General features: G+C 43.6%; 1 protein-coding gene across 2 annotated transcripts in view; it reads right to left on the minus strand.

Annotated features, from left to right (window-relative positions):
• Positions 1-3,678: 3,678 nt before the first annotated feature.
• The window catches only part of ATAD2 (ATPase family AAA domain containing 2), a 198,502-nt gene continuing 183,982 nt past the window's right edge, over positions 3,679-18,198 (minus strand). The window contains exons 27-28 of one of the 2 annotated variants that reach the window (XM_069220705.1): positions 10,106-10,234; positions 3,679-3,883 (exon numbers count right to left, since the gene is read on the minus strand). In XM_069220705.1, the coding sequence (XP_069076806.1) occupies positions 3,848-3,883; positions 10,106-10,234 (165 nt within the window). In that variant the 3' untranslated portion in view covers positions 3,679-3,847. Of the gene's footprint in view, positions 3,884-10,105; positions 10,235-10,860; positions 10,963-18,198 lie in introns of those variants that run through there. The other variant, XM_069220706.1, reaches the window with a different exon arrangement.

Raw genomic sequence — 18,198 nt, forward strand, 5'->3', positions numbered from 1 at the left:
AGGCCCAAGGCACATATAGTGCACAGTACTACGGACTTAAGTAAAACAGTCCAATTGGGTATGATCCAATGTTACCATGTTTAAAGGGAGAGAGCATATGCACTTTACCACTGCTAACCAGTGCTAAAGTGCACTGAGTCTAAAAACCAGCACAAACAGTGTCCAAAAAGTGGAGGGAGGCAGGCAGAAAGTTAGGGGTGAACACCCTAAGGCTGTCAGGTCTAACAGTTACCATACAAAACGTGTATTTATTCAGGAACTTGTTTAAGGACCTAAAATCGAGTATGGGACGCCAATCACACAAAGGCTTTTTTAACTAGAAAAATAGTGGGAATAGAATCCACGGTTCCTGTGAAGAACTGGAACAACTTCTATTGCCCCTTCACGTAACACTGAATATACTTCTTTGAGGAGCTGTTCTAACCGTGGAGGTGGTGGTCCTGATGGAGAGGTATTTGGAGGTTTCTGAATGAATTCTAGAGTATGTCCCCTGGCTACTATAGCTAGTACCCACTTGTCTGATGTTATCCCCAACCACTTAAGGGTGTGGTAAGTGATGCGGCCTCCAATCTTTGAAACACAGGTGGGGTTGGTAGCTGATATGAATGCATGGTCATTGTTTTCTACCTGTGTCTCTGCAACGGGCAGCGGTTCTTCCCCTCGTGGGATGTCTATAGGCAGCTGTAGGTGGTTATCGGTATTGCTGCTGCTGTTGTCCGTACTGCTGTCGAAAACTTGAGCAGTTTGGTATTGTCGTCTATAGGTTTGGAAACCACCACAAAAAGGAATAACGTCCTCTGCTTCTAACCCCTCGAAATGGCTGCCTTTTGTACTGCAACGTACCTAGGGATTTGGCCGTGTCTGTATCTGCCTTTATGGATTGTAACATGTCATCCACACGCTGCCAAAGAGGCTTTCCAATCATATGCCATGTCAAGTATCCTACATTGAACCTCTGGCCTAAAAGAAATAGATTTCAGCCAGCCCCGTCTGCGCAACAATGCTGCCCTCGCCAGTTGTCTAAATCCCATTAGTGAGCTATTGATCGCTCAGTCAATCACTTTGGCTGCAATTCGCTCTCCCTCCTGCAACAATTTCTTTGCCTCTAGTCTAGCATCCTCAGGCAAAAGGTCAACGTAAGAGGATATGTCTGCCCACATTTGGCAATCATATCTGCCTAGAATGGCTAACAAGTTGGCAGCTTTGACTGTTATTGCTGCTACTGAGGAGAACCTTTTTCCTATGTTGTCCAGACGGCGTCATCCTCTATCTGGCGGGGATGTTATTGGTGTTGAAGGGTTTTTCGAGTGGCTTTGCGCCGCCCGAGATACAATGGAATCCGGCTTTGGTTGCACAATTAAACAAGTTGGAGAATCTTCCAGGGTATTATACCATTTCTCCAAATGCGGGATCTGGGAAGGTATTGTAGCTGGGTTTTTCACGGCTTTCAATCCTTCCTGCCATATAAAGTCAACTATAGGTATGGCTCTGACTTTTTGGATGGTTCCTTAAAGTCATACAGCAAACAAGGGAGAGGGAAGATAATGGACAGTTCGAAATGTTTAACCACTCTTTCCCTTAAACTAAGGAATCCCCCTATGATCTCTGGGGGTGAATCCAAAGGTCCTGCCAACGGTGGTGAAGGTGTAGGAATCATGTATTCGTCCACTCACTAGGAGTGGTTTCAAGTATTTCTCCCTCTTCTCTTTCTTCATCTGTGGATGGAGGGTCATCCTGAGGCGGCTGTACGAAAGGGATGCTCTTATTCGGTCTGAGTGGTGTCCTTGGACAGCTAGGGAGAGGGGTCTGCAGTCCCGCTTGCAGGTGATACTGCTGCGTGGTCAGAGTACTGAGGGCGGAAATCTTCTGCAACATGCTTTGGAGATCTGTCACTACAGTTCTTGGCATGGGGACAGAGGTGTCTGCGTCCCCATATGCGGAATACAACGGATCTGGTTGGACTTTTGCTGAATAATAGTTGTCCTGATACTGATCATCCCCATCGTCATCCAGGTCCTGACATTTGACGTTAAGTTGTGACAGACTGTTGGCCACTCCAAACATTTCATCATCCTGAGACGATCAGTCGACATATAATAGGTGTTGAGGAGGATACAGTAATACCTTACTTGGAGAGGTATGCATTGGTAGGATTGGAGATGCCTTCTTTCCTACAGTTATCAGAGAGGAAGAAACCTTGACATTCCTGATGTGTTCATCGTGAGAAGTTGTAGACACAACCGTCAACGAGCCCGTCGTCGATGGACACGTCATGGATGGTTGCATCATGGACAGGTCCCTCGTCAACGGGGATCTTCGATTTGTTTCTCGTCGACGGGTCTGATGTTGACGGAGTCTTAGGTGGTTTGTCTCTCGATTTCCTCGTCGGCACGTGTGTAGCTGATGGCTGAATAGTCAGCAATGGTGCCCTTTTGTAGATTTTAGTTGTGATTGCTGTTGATAGTGGCGATGATGTGACTATCATAGAGGACACTGCCGTGGTGAATGTCGACGTTATCGTCGTTACTGTAGACGTGGTCAGACAGTATTGTCCTTGACATGCCTTTTTTGTAAGAGTCTGAAGAGTATCTTTCCTGGGTGACAGACAGAGAAGCACTTTTTGGAGGTGCTCCCCCAGCTAAAAAAAAAAAAAAAAAAAAAAAAAAAAAAAAGGTGTTGTAGGCTCTGAGTGAACCTTTTTGAAGACTTTAAACCGGGTTTCTGACAATGAGGCATAGCTTTCTTGGCCTTTTTGTTTTTCTAAAGAAAGGCCTCAGTTTGGAGTGTTCTAGAGGGTGCTGTCACCTTATTGGTTATAGTACAGATTTGGTTCTTTCTTATAAAAGAAATTGGACAGGCTAGAACAGTGCCTGTGTAGGCCATGAACGCCTAGTGTGATACAATTACTGCTATGCATATTTAAGGTTACCGGGGGACTCCCACCTAGACGATGGGGATGACTCAAGCATGTGTATCTATGAAAGATCCAATACTGGAGAACTGGGTCTCTATAATGTGGAGAAGAAGCTCAAGTACATCAGCTGCCTTTTTGAGTACCGCATGAAAAGATGCCACCTTAGGGAGTGGCTCGGAGGGGCAGTCGAGACACTCCAGTTTTACCTTGGGGAAAGTATTCAGCCACTCCTGAGGTACAAGAAGGGACAATCACAAGAACAGGTTCTAGGCATTTCCAATAAGGAGCACTGCTTCCAGATTGAAGCTGCTTCAGGTGAGACAATAGCCACGATGGAACCCCATTTCACTAAGCTATCTCTGGTTGCAAAAGAATCCTTGCGTAGGTGTGCCACGTAATTTCTTCTCTGCAGAATTAAAAAAAAAAAAAAAAAAAAAAAGGGCTTGCAGCCAAATATAAATGGGTCCAGCAAGAGAACACATTCTGCATTCTTTGCTCAAGTGAAAGACTTAATGGAGTGAAAGATTGTTAAAAACCAGGCATTCTGAACAGATTTTCATATCCATATTTAGCACAGGCCCAACTCACAAAGTTATTCCCACCATGACTCACGTCCCCCCATAAAACCACTTGAAAGTAAAAAAATAAATAAAAGGACTATCGGGTAGGGTGAAACAGGAACTTTCAATTACTTTCATAACATCCTTGCTATCCAGGAAAAAGTTTGTTGCTGTTGGTTTTACTTTATACAGACAAAAATTAAAAACCCTTAACATTTTTTATTCGATCATATATATATATATGTATACATATACATCTCTTATAAAACATCTGCAGTTTGGAAAGGCCTAGTAGACATAAGAACGAAAAAAACGACATTGGAAGAAAAATTAACTTATTTAGAAAATTCTACAAATTCTGGCAATCCTGTGCTTAAAGCTTGAAGCTTTCAACTTCTTCTCGCAGTTCCTGAAAAGAAGCAACAGAGTAAAGGATTAGTATACGGAAAACCTACATGGAAAGTTAAACTCACTACCACATAAGTTTTTTTTTTCTCTATTAGGTTGTTGTGACGTAGATTCAACACCCTAGGCAGCAGGTCTGGTTTTAAAGTGCTAACACATGCAAACGCACAAATGCTACTTGTATATGTGTTACCAAATTAAAGCCAGCCTGATTCACTTTGGCAAAGTCAGCTACCTCTAGACTGAACTGCTACATTTACTACAATGACACTTCAATGTGAAAAACATAACGTAACGCAATACTAGCTAGACTGTCTCAAAGTATTATATTTTAAGGAGCACCTGCAATAGACACTGAAGGACCACAATGGCAGATACAACCAGTGACATAGGATTATAGTGGCACATGCAACCAAGGACGTGGAAGAACCACAATGGCAGCCACAATCTGTATGAGGAGCATGCACATGCTCACAATTTAAAGAAACCAGGTGGGCTAATCTCGTAATGAATTTGGAGCATTAATGTAGTAATGTCCCAGTCCAGTATCTAGTGATTAATTATAATTGTCAGGCGTTAATTGTTTTTCTATTTATTTAAAAAAAAAGTTTCTTCTCAAAGTATAAAGCATTTACACAACTACAGATCATACTTTTAGTAAGCATTTATTTATAATGCCGAACTGGTCTTTAAAAGGGGGAGGGACACTGCCTTTTAAGTTGGCTTTTGATTTTCACCTAAAAGTTCCTTCCCCATATTGGAAAAAATGCACCAGAAGCAAGACAAGGGAAGCACTTCTACAAGGCAGAATGATACGCTCATCAGTAATTAGCACGAGTGGATGAATTTAACATTATACTACTTTGCTTGATGTTGTACACTCAAATGTAGTAATGTATCTCTGAAGAACAAGTTCCTAGTCTTTGTTAACTCATTTTCTGTTAAGGACTATCTAGCTACAGATTCCACACATTTTTAATATTCCCCAGATGTCACACTGGATCTGAAAACCTTTCAGTAGTACCTCAGCACACCATCAGGCGGCGCAGTGCAGCCCTGCAATTACACCATTCTGCTCTGAAAATTACATGCAGTGCCCATATAGGCAGTACCTCCGTGAGCGGACATCAGTTTTTGAGGTCGTCCACACCCCAGACGCAGAGGCCCAAGGGTGAATTGGTTGTAATTAGCATGCAGATTCCTGGACTTTGAATATTAACAAATAGAGTTCAATCACAGAACAGATCAGATGGGAGGAGCAGTAAGGAATCTGGTTAGATAGAGTCTCTACCAGAAAGAGTGTTATAAAGGTAAGTCACTTGTTTTTCTGATGGAGACGTTTAGTTGAAGATTCCTCATCTTTTGAATAGATACCAAAACATTACCTATTGGATCTGTGGTGGGTCTGTGAATGGACTTAAACTAGAAAGTCCTGAAAGACCAAATGGGCTAAGTGCCACTGCCAGCAAACCTGGCTGTCGAAACAGTGCTTGGGAACGTATGAAGGGACACTCATGTGGCTGTCTGGTATATGGTTAGGACAGAGACTGCGCTAGGTAGTGGTTGCAGCTTTTGCCCTGGTGGAAAGAGCATATAGTCCTACTGATTTTAGTCAATGCGTAGCAGATTTTAATGCAGAGCACAATCCTGCTGGAGATGGTTCTCTTCTGCACAGCTTTGCCTTTTTTTTTGCAAGAGTGAACCCCACAAAGAACTGATCGTCCACTCAGTGTGCTCTGGTACAATCTATATAGAAGCTCAGTGCTCTCTCTGGGTCCAAACCATTGAGTCTCTTCGCCTCAGAGGGGTGAGTCAAGCACAGGACGCCAGCAGAGGTACGGTTTTACTAACACGGAACAGCATCAAAACCTCTGGCAGAAAAATGGCTAAGTCTTCAGAACAGTTTTGTTTGAAAAGGAGGAGGTATATGGCAGATTAACACAGAATCTGAAGCTCACTGACACGCTGTGCTGTAGTGAATGCGGCGAGGAACAGTCTTGACAAATGAACACAACACTGTACCTGGGACTGTCAACCTAAATCTTTAAACACTATTTAAAGAAGTGATGTGTTCAAATTTGGCCAGGAAAGCCCCAAAACTCTCCCTTCCAGAGAGTCAGGATTGTATTGTCCATCCACCAGGTCTTACGAAGACCCTGTGAATTCGGTTTATATTAACCTCCCTAACACTGCAAACTTTGCTCCACTTTTCAAACTACCATATTGATGAATTATGGTCTATGTAGTGCTTTCATTTTATTGCCCTAGTTATGTTCTGAGATGGAGAACGTATATCTGGTGTCCTGATCCCTGCAGATTAATGGACACAAATGATTTCCTGACTCCTCTGTCTCACATAATCTGCACAACCTTCCTGGTTTGCCAATATTCTTCCTTTCTCCCCATCCCATCTGCAGCCTTCACCATTTAGGAGGAGCTGTGACTCCGAATATAAGACTTTAATGCTCATTTCGGACACTGTCTGCACTTGTGCTCCTACCCTTAAGTGCCAGACAGATGTCCAGAAATGGAGCACTGCTAGACAGTGCCTGCTGTGGCCTTAGTGGAGTGTGCCGATGCCCTTGTGCAGCTTCTTAACGTTACTTGGTGAGAAGAACCACAGACTGAAAAGTCCTATTCTGCTCTTCCTGTGACCTGCACAAGGAATGGCTGGTCATCCATGCAGTGTTCCCGTGCCCTATCAATGAAAAATCTCAGAGTTTGTCTCAAGCCACTCCTCCCTGTTAGGTTGCAGAAGAGACATTTGATCTACATATCCCCAAATACACCCTCCCTCCAACAGTGATGAGTGTCATCACTGTCAGCTGTGGGGAAGGAAGAGTGGACTGTTGTAGGGACAAATGTGATTGGTCACAGACTACTGCAGATCATGGGCTCTCTCTTTAGAGACCTACATGCGATAAGAAAGGCAGCCTTGATGTTGGGCCTATTGGAACTTTAGGTTCCATTGAACGCTTGTTAATGCAACCTTAAAAAGGAGGATGCACAAGGGTAATAGGTCAAGAAGCCTTCGAGTCACCATCACTGGGACCTATGATTGAGCCTGAAATGTCAGGACCAATGCCCACATGGTGGAGAAAAACCCTTAAACTTCACCCTATCCAGAACTCTTCCCCCACCCAAAAGAATGGAAGCTTGTGAGAGGGAAGCAGGTGGGATGGTGAACATAAACAATGTTAGGGGTGCCACAGTTGTTTGGAAGTGGACTGATGTCAGTCCACTTCATACAGAATTCTGGCAAAATAGAGTGGCTCAGATTGAACCGCTGGCACTCACCAGAAAAAAAAACAGACTGGAGACACCTATAGACCCGATGGGGCTCAAAGGCATGACAGAGGGAGCTGAAAGAATGCCAAAAATACCTCCATAAAGACCTGTTGCAGCGTCGCCCATGTCACCTTGACACTCTCCCAATTACTCTATGGTCGGGGTGTGGTGGGACAGGGTTGAGCCCTGCTACTTTTTCGATTTTGGACTTTGACTAACTGAGTGACTGTGACCACAAAGACCTGGTGAGAGTGGTCTTGACTACAGGAACAAGTCTATGCCCTGGACTTGGAGCGGGACTAGCACAAGGTCCGCAGCTTCTTAGGGTATTCAAAGACATACAGCTTCACTTAGTTTCTAGATAGCCTCGAGGAACGTGAGGGCACATTCGTTGAGCAGCTTCAAATCATGGCCTGCTCCCAAAGGCAGACCTCATGTGGGCCCATAACAGACATCTGTTTCAGATAGTTGTGTCACAATTTGAACGATAGTCTTCGGTGGAGCACTGCTCCCTTGCACACGGGAAAAGAGAATTTTGAAAGGATTTGTCAACTGACAAAAGCGGACACTATCTCTGAATTTGTGTTCAAAGGCATGGAAAGAAATGAACTGACAGCAGTGGGTAGGTGTGGCACCTATATGAATTTCTGCTCCATGACTTCCAGGGAGGAAACAGCCCAAGGCAGAGTCCCATGACACCACCTAGCAGTACTCCGGAGCACTGCTGTGTAAACCTCTGGATCTAGCCTGCCATCGGAGAATATTCTCAAAATGAGGAATCTGTTTTTATAAGTACCCATCAGAAAGCTGAATACAGGACTGGCTGCAATCCAGGACAGACCAGAAAAAATATAAGGATAAAATCAAATTGGTTAGAGCACGGCTCTTCAGCGAGACTCCCACACAGGCAACCTGTGATAGAAATCTGAGTTCTAGTGGCCTTTGGAGGGTGGAAGACAACTATGCATTTCCACCTCATTGACTGAAGTCTGCATCACTTCAAATGACATACATGGGTCCATTGGCAGTTATTGAGCCGAATTATAGTGGGCTTAGGGGACAGGTATTGATATCTGTAAAATAAATGTGATTTATTGCTACATTTCTAACAGTTGCTCAATGAAACACTCTCCTGGACTCTATTCACCATAACGTCCCTTAGGCATCAGATCATTCATCAGAGCATGAATTTTAACTTTGTCTTCCAGATCAGATTACTTTATATCCAAACTACCCTTAAAGAGCCATTAGAAATGTACTCCTTTAAAGGAGTATTAAGAGCTACCTCACTCAGTGTTTTTACTTTGTATTTGTATCGTACACTCTGCTATTTGCATGGCCTCGTGCTAAATATTTCAACCAGTTGTACCCTGCATGCACTCTACTGTCCATCCAATGTTTCCATAAGCAGAAGTGTTTTCTCCATAGTTAACTTTAATGACCTACAAAACGTTACTAGATCCATTTGGCCTATCGTATGCATCTATGGGTGCTAGCTGAACCGTCAAGTTAATAATATGCCATCACAACCAACGGTGTACTGTTCTTACCTAGCTCCAGGTCATAGTGACAAGTGACACAAAAGGTGCTCGATTAAGACAGTAATATAGGAGATCTCGGAGATGCTTTGTGGTCTACCATTCCAAGAGAGTTGCAGTATCGACTAGCTGAGAAACTCCAGTCTTGTCAGTCACGCAAGCAGGTTGTTGTATTGCTTTGAATTTTGCACATTTCCTGCCTAAAAGCTTTTTAAACTTCTGGCATGGACACTGCATTCAGTTCATAAATTTGAAGTCACTTTAAGGGGTCTCCAACCCTGGTGCCAGTCCAGCCTGAGACAGATTTCCACATTTGTCCCACTACAGAACGCAGCCAGGGGCTCCTGAAAAAATTAAGTACGCCTCAGTTTGCACTGAGGTTCTGAAAGTCCAACATACAACCAGAAAAATATATACATATACACTTTCCTCCTCTACCTTCACTGTAGCAGATTTGGCAGTTAACTCCTCCTCTCCAAAAACACACAGAAGATAAGAGTCCAAAACCTTCACATCTCGAATTTTTTTTGCTCATTTTGTTATCATTTGTGAAGTACATATTTGTGAAGTATATATTACGTATTTGTACGAGATCACTAAAACTGCAAATTGTGCCTTGTCAGAGTACCAGTGTTCCAGCAAAAACTTGCTACAGTAGCATGACTTACAGTGTAGGGTGTAGTCACTGGTAGTACATGTTGGTTCATTGTCCTTGGATATGCTGTATGCCTCAGCACCTTGGGCAAAAGGAATTGCAGCAGGTGTGATATTAAAACTATACAGAAAAAATTAGGATATAATTTGTCATAATGCATTCATTTGTAACCTCTAAATGAGTGAAGCAAAATGTGATGTTTTTCTTGAACTAGTTTGAGAAACTATACTGATTTTAAGTTAAAGACCAGAGGTATAAAAAGGTCAACTCAGACCTTTACTGTATCCAGTTAGAGTTTCCGAAGTTCTGGGAAGGACTCTCGTCATATTTGTTATTTTCATTAGTTTTCAGAAATGTTTTATGGCATGACCACTCTTTTAAAGGGAATGCTTCAAAGTTGTTAATATTTTTAAATCCTTGCATTATTTTAGCTAACATTTGCGGAAGATCATCAGGCAGTAAAAAAAAAAATATATATATATATATATATATAAATATAATATAATATATATATATAAAAGAAATAGCACCTTCACAGTACTTTTTTTTTCTTCTAGTATCCAGAATCTTATTTCTTCCACATAAGAAGCCAACACACAGGCCGTGTATGCTGGATCTATATTCTGGCTGTTCCTAAGTGAGGTTTTCTGTTCTACTGAAGCACACATGACAACACAACTGCCAGTCGGATAGCTACAAGATGTGAAATTACCTTTGCTACATTGAAGTCAACAAACAGACTTACTTCTATTAACTGTGTCTTGTCGTAGAGTTTCCTGTGTCGGTATATACACTGTCCAAGCAATGCATAAAGCTTTTCCAGTTGACATACATTGAATCCATGGCTCTTCTCTGTAACTCTGTCCAGCAGACTCTGAGGAAAACCACATGGGACAATGAGATGCACATTTTGCAAGTTTTCTAGTGTTAACCTTCCAGATGAAACAATACAAATGTGATAACTACTAGTTCTGCTGTTCACACAACTATCTCATTTGAACACATTCATAGATGCTAAATTTCCCAGGTCCATGCGTGACTAATTTAGTCCAGCCCGACCCATCCCCTTTTTTAATGACATTTCAAGACTTGTAGTCTTTATCATAATATTAACAAGGATTATAAGTCTTCGAAAAGAATGGGACTGACCGAACTAGTTACACATGGATCTGGGCAACTCAGCAGCTATGCAGTCTTAGCAGAGGGTGCTGATTCTGTAAATGAGTGAAAAGACTGCACAATTACGATTTTAAATCACACATCCACAGAAGAATAAATAGAAGCATTTGAAACTTCGTGGAGAACAGACTGGCAGTGCAGAAGAGTTGTGTGGGAATTCAGTGCCAGGTTTCTCCTCTCAGATAACTTTCCCCCCCAAATCCATCTACTCAGTGATCAGAGAAAACACAACTATAACTACAGCAATTCTTCTTGGAACTGGGAGATTTTTGTAGTAACGTTTCTTAGGGATAGATAGGGGAAACAGTTAATCAAATAGACTTAAAGGACTACTTGCTATTTGCTTACCTTACTTTTAAGATCAACCACTTCAGATATCTGGACTGTGGTCTCCTCAGCATAGGCATGTAAGCTCGCTCCACACTTTGAAATAAACAAATGAAGTATGGTCCAAGTCGTGATAGTGTGCTAGTCTAGTAAAACCTATTACTCAATAAGTCACCTGTCACAATAAATCTGTTTAGAGAAAAAAATGGTAAGACTTCTCGAACCATGTGAAGAAGATCCTTTTGATGGAGCACTTTGAATGAGAGGTTCAATCTCTATAACTAGATTGCTGAGTTTTCATGTAACAGTCATCCCATTAAAAAGCAGATTTTTATTTTTATTTTATGAAGGGGAGGGGTTGTTCTATTGGCACTTAACCACCTTATTCATGACGTCAAATTTTGTAGAGATCAGATCAGGCCCAAAGCTCAAAATGCATCCCATACTATTTCGAGATTTTAACGTATTTCCAGTTGAACTGTGTGTGTTAGAACCAACCTATAGTGTCCTCTATATGGTGCATCTCCAGAACAGGAACTTGCAATTGAAAAAAAAGCTACTTTTGGGTAATCCACCGAGCCACCTCCAACCTTCTAAATTAAAAGCTGTGTGTGTGTGTGTGGTTGCTGTGTTAATGGCAAAATATACAGAAGGATAACAGGCTTTCTAGAGAATGATGTAGCCCTATTAATCATACCCAAAAGGTGGCCCACAGCACTCTGGCCCTACCAGTGATTGAAGCAAGTCAGTGTGGCTTTATGTTTTGAGAAAGTCCTTGTCATCGGAAGGTGGTGGAATAGTGGAATATCATTAACAATGCTCAGATATTTATGTCATCATCACCGAGTTGGCGGAATTAAAAAAAAAAAAAAATGTTGATTTAATGCCTATACTGGTTCTAGAAGGCATTGCTCTTTAACACCCTTCAGGGGAACAAGGTTAATTTCAGTAGTAAATTTTCAGAAATGGTTATCACCTACCTAATGGTACCTATAATCTTTGGTCATGTTGAAACTTTTGATGGCTAAACTGTAAGAACATTAGTCGAGGCCAAGACGAACTGGCTCACAGTTTGACATGCCTATTGAAGTGGAGTCCTCCAATGGCAGTGTCAAAGGGACCGGCGTAGGTTTTAGTGCCTCACTGGAAGTCTGCTGGCATTCTAGCAGAACCCCTAACAGGCTCTGGAGGCACAGAGGACAGATTCACAGCTGGCAACCAAACTGGAGGCCTCTGTGGATCTTTGGGAGCCCAAAGGCAAGCCAGAGGGAGAAGGAAGAGTCACAGATTCACAACAACACTTCTTAAAGCCCTTGATTGAATTCAACATCCCAGATGGCCCTGGAGAATAAGAATGCATTGGAACAGACCGGGAACCGGCAGTGAGACCAAGGCACCCTGACATCCTCACAACTTCTCTGGTCGAGCGATGGCAGGAGCATGAGTCCCACTTGCCTTCATGTACTTCGATTTCAACTTACCAAAATCCTGGACTGCAATAAGCAGCATTACATGGATCGGGACTGCACCCCCAATTTGCGTGACTTCTTTCTGTGTTTGTCAACATGCAGCTTTTCTACACTTTCCTGGAACACCATTGGATTTATAAGGGCATACTCCTTGTACAAGCGAGTCATGCCATTAACCCAAAAAACAGAATTATACCTTCTTCTTAGGTGTCTGTCAGACATTTGCTTGCGGTTTGAGGGAAATCCTTGTCAACTGGCAAAAAATAAATAAGTGAAAGCATGCTCCAGATCCAGGTATAAAGATGCGAAGAGAGGCAGTGTGTGGTGCTTCTATACGGCTCCATATTCACTTCCAGAGCAGAACAAAGTTGAAGCATTACAGCAATGCTGTTTTTAAATCTTCCAGATCCAGCCTGGCATCTAGGGGATATTCTAAAGCTAAGGAATCTGTGGCTAGAATAATCCCTCACAATTTAAGGACTCAGCCAGTCATATAAAGCTGTAAAAGCAAGACCACAACTTACTCTAATCGGTGAACATTTTTTGCAGGTTTCCCCTACCATTTTGCCCATTTTGGACTTTTAGCTGCTGTTTTTTTCACTTTGAGAGTGCACAGAGGTCTGCTGCCCAGACATCAGTGTTCTCTTTCCTCTCTCAATATGTTATTTTTTAATCGGGTACCCCCAATTGGCATGGGCTGGCTGACTTATAAAGTCCCTGGTATAGGGTACTTATTTAACTAAGAGTTAATGGTTGCCACTCCAATGCAATGCAAAATAGGCTACCTCACTATGCCCTGTAAGGTATCAGATTAAAGGAGACATAAAATGCCACTTAATGGTGTAGTCAATATTTACAGCCAATTAATGCTTGTCACTTTTGCGAAAGTTGCCTCTTTGACCCAGCTAGTCCAGTGACTTTACAGAGGCACAGGGAAAGACAGAGGTTTCTGCTTGCCTGTGGAGACGTTTGTTCACCCAGCCCAGGAATAAAGGCTGTGGTCACACTTAAGGTGTGACCCCAATCACCGGATGGGCTGCAAAGGGTGTTTGCCTAAAATGCCAGCATCAAAGGATGATGCTGCCTTCGAAGGGCTGCTATGACAACACTCCAGTGCAGGAAGCTTTTTCTTTCCCATAGACAGAGTAGAGCCAGGGCCAAGGAAGGGAAAACAAGTTTCAGAACCAGTTCTCCATTGGCGGGCATGCCCGATAGCCACACCCCCCGAAGTGAGCTACCAAGGCCCTCACACTCTAGGAAGACTTCAGTCTCCCAGCTCGGAGCACTTTACTGGGATATAATGAGGACCCCTGGCACCCAAGGCTTTTGTACTTGCTGGATATGACCAAGGACGAGGAGAGTGCTGCGATGTCAGAGCAACTGCACCTGCTGCACTTTGGATAGCTGAGTTTCGACCCTGTTCTGCATGGCTCGGGGAAAAGCGCATTCCCATCCTGAAGCAGACACTCCAAGGATCAGGTGACTTGCACCCCCCCCCCCCCCCCAATGGCACTAGGGACATTTAAGCTGGAAGAGCCCAAACTGCATTTCTGGTAGCCATCGCAGCGTTACTGCCGCTACTGGATGCAGGGCACTTCGACAGACTATTTGGAAATAGCCATAAGTTGCACCAGTCTCTTCTAGACCCATGGGTGTTGGCTGTGACTAGACTCGTCCACCCCAAGGGACACTAGCCCCCACCAAATGTTTGCACACTGACCACTGTGTTGCAATTATAGAAGGTTTGCATCAGCAGCCCTTTGACCCCTGCATAGAGGACTTTGTGGGACACAGACGTCATTGGCCTAGAGTTGGCCCCACTCACCTGTGGACCAAGGTCTCACACCTATGGACCACACAGGTACTGGATCATCAAATGAGCAGGTTTAAGCCTGAATTCCTCAGCATCATGGCCACTCCATAGAAGTCAATGGCGAGTGTCCTGTAAAGTTTGGTTTAAACACTCTGGTGACCAGGTAACTGTCCAGTTCCCTTTTAAGACTCCTAAACCCCCATTCTGTCAGATTTGGTTGCCCAATCCGGGTCAGAGTCGCGGAACTCAGTGTTTCACACTTTCACAAAGTTAAAGTTTTAACTTGCCAGTGCTTATTTGCACTTGATGTTAAAGTTTTTAAATGCTTTAAAAATTCATATTTCTGGAAACCTCCAGTGTATTTTAGCCATCAAGGACTCTAAAAATTCTTAGGAATATGATCCATTTTTATAAATTGGGTATTTGTTTGGCGACTTTCTTATTTCATTGTTTGGTGCGGTTAAAGGTTTCACACCTGCTAAGCATTGCCGCTCTGTGCCTTAGCTACCTAACAGTTGAGCTGAAGTAACTAACTGGACCCAAAAAGACAAATGAGCGGGTTCTATGACAGAACAATAAATGCAATTACCACGATTGCCTTCACAACACGGTAATCACAACACATTCATCATTACAACAAATGACAAAAGTAAAAAAAAAATACTTACCTTTAAATCCTTTACCACGCATATACCTTTACCTTTCATGCCTTTAGAATGAAATTCGAAGTTTGGTATCAGCACATTGGCCTGGAGTTAGTCACTGAGTGTCTGCCCCATTTCTTGACTGTGTGTTACAACAAATGCTTTGCACTAACCTCTGATAAGCCTAACTGCTCGACCACACTACCACAAAAGAAAGCATTAGTATTAGATACTTTAGCCTCTGTTAAGCCTCTAGGGCACCTCTGTGTAAGCCTCTGAGGATCCCCTGGAAGCTGTATGTACTATATCTCATTTTGATGTAGTATACAAATAGCCAGCTTCCTACACCAGGCAAACTCCATTCTACTTGGGAAGTGATGATCAGAGCCAGATATAACTGCACCTCTGCATACTGATGTCAGTTTATTTTGTTGGCTTACTGGTGTACTCCGAGGCAGAGCCTATCAGCAAATGAGAAGGACAGTTATGCAGATGACCGAGGCCGGACTGTTTGACTGAAAATTAGACTGAGAGATGGAGAGAAAAACTGAGAGAATTAGAGTACAAGGGGCAATGAGAAATCTACAGTTACATTATGCAGAAGAAAAAGCGTTTCCAAAGATAAGTACATTGTTCTACTGTTGGTCAGTTCGAACTGAGGATCTCACGTTGGTATCTAGTCTCAAAGCGTACTGTGGAATGCCTCAGATCAGAAAATTCTGCTGGACTGAACGGGCAAAAAGCACATCCTGATGGACCTTAATGTAAAAGCAATAGTGTTTTGTGAATATGTGCACTGATGTTCATGCAGCAGCCGGACGTATCAAGGACAGGCACTCTGCATGCAAACTGAGTTCTACCAGCCTTAGCTCTGGTGGAATAAGCCCTCAAACCTCCTGGAGGCTGCCTCTTCACCAATGCACAGATATTCATGCAGTTAAAATGAAATGGCCCCTTTCTGCATCGCCTTGCCCTCCTTTGCGTCAGAAAAAACACTAAGAACTAATTTCCCACCCAAAGTTTCTTCGTACCATTGATGTCAAAGTTCAGTGCTCTCTAAGGGTCCAAGTCATGTAGTCTCTTCCTCTTTAGTGGGATAAGGTGGAGCTGTGGTGGTGAGAAGAGTAACAACTTGTCTAAAATGAAGTCCGAGAAACAGCAGCAACGCAGCCAGACGGTAGCACAGATTTGTCCAGAAAGAAGGTAGTATAAGGTGGCTGGACCAAAAGGGCCAGAAACGCACTCATACGGTATGCTGATATTACTGCAACCAGAAAGTCTGCCTTAAAGGCGAGGATGTGCAGTGGACAACTGTGCACTGGTTTGAAAATAGTAGCCATGAGTAAAATGAGAACCAAACATAATTCCCACTGTAGCAACGCAAAGGGCTTTGGCAGAAATATATGTTGCAACCCTTTAAGGAAAAGCTTCATAACAGGTGATCTGAACAAGGATAGCTGGCCTGGAAAACTTAAAAAGGCAGACAATACAAACCTTTAATAGTGCTCATTGCCAAGTCTTTGTTGGACCAAAGATATTACAAATAGGACGACAGACGGTTTGCCCTACAACAGGTCCGCCTGACAGAAACCACTGCTACAAACAAACCAGCTCCCCGTATACACTAATTTAGTGGAAGGGCACCTGGCAGCCAGGAATACATCAACATATTCCGCAAGGGAGATCAAAGGCAAACAACTGCCATCGCTCAATCTCCACACAAGAAGGTGCATGTCACGCATGGCCAGGTGGGAGACGCTGCTGCTGCAACTGAACAGCCCCCTGAACCAGCAGACTGGTTCAAAAGACTGATACTCAGGACTATGGGTTTTGGGTACCACACACTCCTGGCCCAAAGCCACTAACATGATTTAGTGCCAGTTGTTCCTGACCCTCAGTATTAGGGACAGGAGAAGTAGCAGCAGGAAAGAGTACAGGAGTTCTGCGGTCCACTAAGCAGAATGAGCCCCTGGAGGAGAGACTTCTTGGGAAATCAAAGCTCAAAAGCGTGGACATTGTAGGTTGTCAGTGGCAACAAAAAGACTGATACAGGGTTCTCGCCATTGCTGGTAAGCACCCTGCACCACCTCTGGATGTAACTGCTGTTTTTGATCACCTAAATGTTGTCAGACGAGTTTGTCCGTCATGGTGTTTAAATGTTCTGCTAGGTAGTGTACAATCAGGGAAATGCCCTGACAAGTCAGCCAATTCCAGAGGTGCACAGCCTCCTGACCCAGGACCATGCCCTGCCTGTTGCAGTACCACATGGTGGTGTTGTCCAGGAGACCATGCACCAGCCTCCTAATAATGGTCCGCAGGAAGGCCTTCAACACCAAGACAATCACCTGCAACTTCAGCAAATTGTGGAGGAGGGTGTCTGCTGAAGGCTAGAGCCCTCGGCTCTCCACTTATCCCATATGGCATCCCTAACCCAGTAGTGATACATCAGTCATCACTGTCAACTCTGTTGGGGAAAAAGGGGTCTGTCACTGGTCCAATTGCAGTTGAGCAGCCATCACTGCAGATATTGTGCAGTCTCCTCCAAAACCTGGTTGAAATCTGTAAGGTTCTCCTGGCGCTTGACCCACTAACTTCAGGTTCCACTGTAGGGCACCCATGTGCTATCGTTGGCAAGCAGAGTGCAGGAATCAAGAAGGTCAAGAAGCCCCAGAGCAGTCCTCATTCAGGCACAGGACAGAGGCTCTGGATTCTGTTCCCTCGCACCGAGAGAGCTTGCGCTTGGAATACCACAGATCACTGAAGGATTAGAGTTAATATGCAAGTGCACGTGCCTCCACTATGACAGCACGCACCCTCGATGACACTGCCTTCAACAGATGACACTGATCGCTCTCTCTTCGTGCGCTTGTGAGCAACCATCTTCCCATGACAGCACATTTAATGATATAGGCAATGGTCCGCACCTCCAAATAATGGTACATCAAGTCACTAGTACCCCGGGGTCACAGTAAATACATTGTAAACACTGCCTTAGCGTTAACGAGCTGCACGAGTCAGCCTCCTGAATTAGGTGCTGCCCCCCTCTTATTCTGGCTGCCAGCTCACACTCTCCACCAGGAATGCAGACCACTCCACAGAATACAGTAACTATTTTGTCCAACAGTCTGCATGTGAAGTTCAGCAGACCAATTCCTCAGTATTTGTAGTCTGTTCAATATCAAACCAATTAAATCCGCATTTGACAGTTCCTAACAGGCATCGCAGGCCTGGCTCAAAAACAGACTGCTTGACAGCATCTTTGTTTATATATAAACATCTATTCGCAGTTAAGCAGACCACCCTCTCAGTCTGCAGGCTGTCTGATGGGTTGACACTGATGGGGTTCAGGGAGGCTCTTCGTCTTGTGCGCCTATAATATCCCATCAATCTTTTCTTTCATGACTTT

The sequence above is a fragment of the Pleurodeles waltl genome, chromosome 2_2 (genome assembly GCF_031143425.1).
Source record: "Pleurodeles waltl isolate 20211129_DDA chromosome 2_2, aPleWal1.hap1.20221129, whole genome shotgun sequence".
Classification (NCBI taxonomy): domain Eukaryota; kingdom Metazoa; phylum Chordata; class Amphibia; order Caudata; family Salamandridae; genus Pleurodeles; species Pleurodeles waltl.